General features: G+C 44.5%; 1 protein-coding gene across 1 annotated transcript; it reads left to right on the forward strand.

The window, feature by feature from the left end:
- Nucleotides 1-2,018: 2,018 nt before the first annotated feature.
- On the forward strand, nucleotides 2,019-2,876 carry LOC142559387 (uncharacterized). The gene has a single exon (XM_075670990.1). The coding sequence runs from the start codon at nucleotides 2,019-2,021 to the stop codon at nucleotides 2,874-2,876; it is 858 nt and encodes a 285-aa protein (XP_075527105.1).
- The last annotated feature ends 2,956 nt before the right edge of the window (nucleotides 2,877-5,832 follow it).

Here is a 5,832-nt window from a genome sequence, read left to right on the forward strand (position 1 = left end):
GTGGTCACACCTGCTGTATCTCGCGTTGTAAGTGTGGCCGATGCAGGATCGATGTCCTTATGACATCATACTTGGTATGGAATTTCTCGCAACTTAGTCTGTCCTAATTCATTGCCCGATTGGCTTCCTGCAGCTCGAACCACCTCACCTAGCCGATGCTCCATCCACGCCTTCGGCCCGTCTCTGCTCTCTCGACTATGTGCGCACGCCCCGTCCCCCCAAGCCGCCATGTATATCTTCATGGATATAATTGAACATGCTCTCAGGAACGGAGGAAGGTTAAAAGCAGTGAAGAAGCGGCTAGGAATTGGCAAGAATGAGATGTATGCATTAAGAGACAAAGCCGGCAATATCATTACTGATATGGATGAGATAGCTCAAGTGGCTGAGGAGTTCTATAGAGATTTATACAGTACCAGTGGGAGCCACGACGATAATAGAAGAGAAAATAGTCCAGAGGAATTCGAAATCCCACAGGTAACGCCGGAAGAAGTAAAGAAAGCCTTGGGAGATATGCAAAGGGGGAAGGCAGCTGGGGAGGATCAGGTAACAGCAGATTTGTTGAAGGATGGTGGGCAGATTGTTCAAGAGAAACTCGCCACACTGTATACGCAATGCCTCATGACCTCGAGCGTACCGGAATCTTGGAAGAACGCTAACATAATCCTAATACATAAGAAAGGGGACGCCAAGGACTTGAAAATTTATAGACCGATCAGCTTACTGTCAGTTGCCTACAAACTATTTACTAAGGTAATCGCAAATAGAATCAGGAACACCTTAGACTTCTGTCAAGCAAAGGATCAGGCAGGATTCCGTAAAGGCTACTCTACAATAGACCATATTCACGCTATCAATCAGGTGATAGAGAAATGTGCGGAATATAACCAACCCTTATATATAGCTTTCACTGATTACGAGAAAGCGTTTGATTCTGTCGAAACCTCAGCAGTCATGGAGGCATTACGGAATCAGGCTGTAGACGAGCCGTATGTAAAAATACTGAAAGATATCTATAGCTGCTCCACAGCCACCGTAGTCCTCCATAAGCAAAGCAAGAAAATCCCAATAAAGAAAGGCGTCAGGCAGGGAGATACGATCTCTCCAATGCTATTCACAGCGTGTTTGCAGGAGGTATTCAGAGACCTAGATTGGGAAGAATTGGGGATAAAAGTTAATGGAGAATACCTGAGTAACTTGCGATTCGCTGATGATATTGCCTTGCTTAGTAACTCAGGGGACCATTTGCAATGCATGCTCACTGACCTGGAGAGGCAAAGCAGAAGAGTGGGTCTAAAAATTAATCTGCAGAAAACTAAAGTAATGTTTAACAGTCTCGGAAGAGAACAGCAATTTGCAATAGGTAGCGAAGCACTGGAAGTGGTAAGGGAATACATCTACTTAGGGCAGGTAGTAACGGCGGATCCGGATCATGAGACGGAAATAATGAGAAGAATAAGAATGGGCTGGGGTGCGTTTGGCAGGCATTCTCAGATGATGAACAGCAGGTTGCCATTATCCCTCAAGAGAAAAGTGTATAATAGCTGTGTCTTACCAGTAGTCACCTACGGGGCAGAAACCTAGAGGCTTACGAAAAGGGTTCTACTCAATTGAGGACGCAGATCGCTAAACCATTCACTCTTGTCATGCAGGTGTTTCAGCGCGCATTCGTGCGCCTGTTTCATCCAGCCCTAGTGACGGCTTCCCTGGCAGCCCCGATGCAATATCGTGCTTCGTCAGGTGAAACTGACAGGATTGCCTGTCACCCCTCCCTGATGTGCGCCCCTGGTTTTTCAACTGCACCGACCTTCAAGCCCCTGGATTTCGTCGGGAGCGGCGGATCTGCGTTTTCGATGACACCGCTACTGAAGACGGTGGTGCTCGATGCAGCATGGACGAACCTGTCGTCATCGACATCAACCTTACAGTCAACTACAAAAGAGCAGGCACTACCGGTGGCGCCTTGTGGGCTCGGCGGCTGTGCACAGACGCAGATCGCTAAACCATTCACTCTTGTCATGCAGGTTGGTAAAGCTTACAGTCTTTTTTGTAAGAAGTCTAGCAATTATTTCCTGCTTCAGCTGCCGAGCCCGCACTGCTGCCTTCTTGTCGCTCTTGAGTGCTCTCATGTAATTCGTGCCTTGTTGATGATGTCGGGCGATATCGAAAGCAACCCGGGGCCTGACTCCAACGCTTTACTAGTTGAATTGAAGAATTTGTCTGCTGGACAGTTGAAATTAATCAGTCAGGTTCAAGACCTGAAAGTTCATTTATTGTCGACGGACAAAGCTATTGTTGATATGGGCAAACGCATGACTGACCTAGAGGGTCATTATCAAAATCTTGTCTCCCTGCGCTCTGACTTTGAAGCCGTCAGAACGTCTACCGCTCAAGTGGCCACAGTGGTACACAGGCTTGAAACGCGTATTGATGACGCCGAGAACCAGTCACGACGCAATAATCTTATTTTTTATGGCCTCCCTGAATCAACTGGATCAGAGGCGTTTGCCCAGACCGAGCAACTTATCATCAAGCACTGCCACGACCATCTTAATATTAGCATCGAGCTGAAGGAAATTGAGCGCGCACATCGTCTCGGTCATCGCACAGGTACTAACCGCCACCGTCCTGTCATAGCAAAATTCACCTTCCATAAAACAAAAGAATTGATTCTTTCTAACGGCCGCAAGTTCAAAGGAACCAGCTTCAGCGTTGGAGAGGATTTCACTCGTTCCGTACAAAACGCTCGCAGGCACCTCATAACTTTCGCGAAAAGCAAATCATTACCTTTTTCTTTGCGATTAAAAACACTGCATATGGGTCATAAGCGCTACGTCTACGACGAGCAAACGCAGTCTGTCAAAGAAATAATATAGCAATTTCCCCGTCGTAAACATTTCTGCTACACTGTCAAACCCAAATCTAACATATCATTGTCTGTAATCTTTGCCAACGCACGCAGTTTCCTTCCCAAACGTGACGCTTTTTCCAACCTTGTTTTATCATCTAACAGTAATATAATGGTGATAACCGAAACGTGGCTAACAGAAGATATAACAGACGCAGAAGTACTAGCCGACCTACCGGAATTTCTTGTCTACCGAAAGGATCGCAAAGGCATGCGGGGGGGCGGTGTACTGATTGCTGTGCATCAGCAGTTATCGTGCTCCGTAGCCAAAAACATCACTTCTGATCTTGAAGTATTATGGCTAATTATTCATGCTTCCCCCCATACTATCATTTTAGGTGTTTGCTACAGGCCTCCGAATAATATTCCAGATTTCTCATTTAAACTTAATAACAGTTTGAGTGACCTTAGTAATCAACACCCGCAAGCAGAAGTCCTCCTTTTTGGTGATTTTAACTTTCCTCAAATAGACTGGAGCAATGACGTCCCTATAACTATGGGCAGTGAGCCTGCCAAAGATTTTGTGGATTTCTGCCTTAATTTTAATTTAACCCAACTTGTATCAGAACCTACACGCGTTGCACAGAGCACTTCTAGCATCTTAGATCTCATCCTAACCAGTAATCCGGAAAGCTTATCATCAATAGCATATCTACCTGAAGTCAGCGACCATAAAGTAATTCACGCCACATTTTCGTTTCAACCCGTGAAACGCCATTTAATCAGCAAAACAATCCGCCTGTACAATAAAGGTAATTATGATGCAATTAATAGTGATCTGAGCACGTTTCTTCCTACGTTCGTGAGGTTATGTTCTACACGCTCTATTAATGAAAACTGGTCAATATTTAAAAACAAACTAGGTGATCTCGTTGATAAATTCATACCAAGAATAACGTTCCGCGGAAATCGTAACAAACCATGGTTCACTAAAACGCTTAAGCGACTTGAAAACAAAAAGAAACGTCTCTTCCGCTCAGCCAAACTAAACGGACACCCCTCTGCTTGGGAGAAATATTTTGTAGCCGAGGACGATTATCTGAGGGCTATACGGAAAGCTAAATTCTCCTTTTTCCACGATGAGCTGCCTAAAATGCTTACGAACAGCCCTCGTCAATTTTGGCAAATAATAAACCCTCAGGAGGCGCGCATGATCAGCGTGTCAAATGCACATGGCGAAGTGGTCAGCGACAGCGAGTGGGCTGACATTTTTAACGCAGCCTTTTTCTCTGTATTTACTAACGAGACTTCAACTCCAGATCCTCCCACATCTACTAACATAACTGCGCGTATGTCGCCAATTATATTCTCGGCAGATGGAATCACTTCGATTATTGATAACATCAAGCTTTCATCGTCAGCAGGTGTAGATGATATTAATTCCAAGCTCTTAAAAAATATTAACCATGTATCTGCTGCGTACCTAACTTTGTTGTTTTCACAGTCACTCTCTACAGGCATCTTACCATCCGACTGGCAAGTGGGCAAGGTCGTTCCAGTCTTCAAATCAGGCAACAGAGACACCCCATTAAATTATCGCCCTATATCATTAACTAGCGTCCCCTGCAAAATCATGGAACACGTCATATACTCGCATATCATGAACTTTTTAGACTCAATCTGTTTTTTTCACCCTTGTCAGCACGGATTTCGAAAAGGCTACTCTTGCGAAACACAGCTGGCAATTTTCCTTCACGACCTGCATGTTAACCTTGACAGTAACCTTCAGACTGACGCCATATTCCTGGATTTTGCAAGAGCATTTGACACAGTTCCTCATAAACGTTTGCTGCTAAAATTGTCTCAGTTAAATTTACACCCCGACGTACTAAAATGGATAGAAGCATTCTTGACTAACCGCTCTCAGTTTGTTTGTGTTAATAACCATTATTCTAGCCGACTCCCCGTAACATCAGGCGTCCCCCAGGGATCCGTCTTGGGACCACTTCTTTTTTTAATTTACATTAACGATCTACCAACGCATGTATTATGTAACATTCGCATGTTTGCAGATGATTGTGTAATCTACCGCAAAGTTACTAACACATCTGACCACACACTCATCCAGAACGATCTCAATAATGTACAAGAATGGTGTAATCGCTGGCTAATGAACCTAAATCCTAACAAATGTAAACTCGTGTCTTTCACTCGCAGCCGTAACCCCCACACATTTACCTATTCCATTGCTGATGTTCCAATAGAATCAGTCCAATCATTCAAATACCTCGGTGTCATCCTATCTTGTGATCTGTCCTAGCGCTTGCACGCTACTAACATCATCTCAGCTGCTAATAGATCACTGGGATTTCTTAGACGACATCTGCGTCATACCCCACAACAAGTAAAAGCGTTAGCCTATAAATCATTTGTAAGATCGAAACTTGAATATGCATCTCCCATCTGGAATCCGCATCAGATTTATATCATAAATGCACTTGAGGCTGTGCAAAATCGCGCTACTAGGTTCATTCAATCTTCATATTCATACGATATCAGCATTTCATCGATGAAAGCGCAATCTGGCTTGGAAACACTTTCTTTCCGTCGACAGGTTGCCACCCTCTCTCTCTTCCGTTCATTTTTTTTCAGCTCCCTAAATCACCCACCGTACATCACGCCCCCTTCATACATATCTCATCGCATCGGTCATCCGCTTCAAGTTGCACGCGCACGTGCCCGGACCACCACTTTTCAAGCATCATTTTTTATTCGAGCATCAAGGGACTGGAACGGCCTTCCACACGCCATCGCAGCCATTACAAGCCCATCTGCCTTTACTGAAGCTGTTGTCACCCATATCTCAAAAATGAACACCTGTTTCTAATGTTTATTTTATTAACCACCCCTTATGTAATACCCCTCTAATGGGGTTTTTAAGGTAATAAAGTGAAGTGAAGTGAAGACGCAACGAGCTATGGAAA

This window comes from Dermacentor variabilis, chromosome 10 (genome assembly GCF_050947875.1).
Source record: "Dermacentor variabilis isolate Ectoservices chromosome 10, ASM5094787v1, whole genome shotgun sequence".
Lineage (NCBI taxonomy): Eukaryota > Metazoa > Arthropoda > Arachnida > Ixodida > Ixodidae > Dermacentor > Dermacentor variabilis.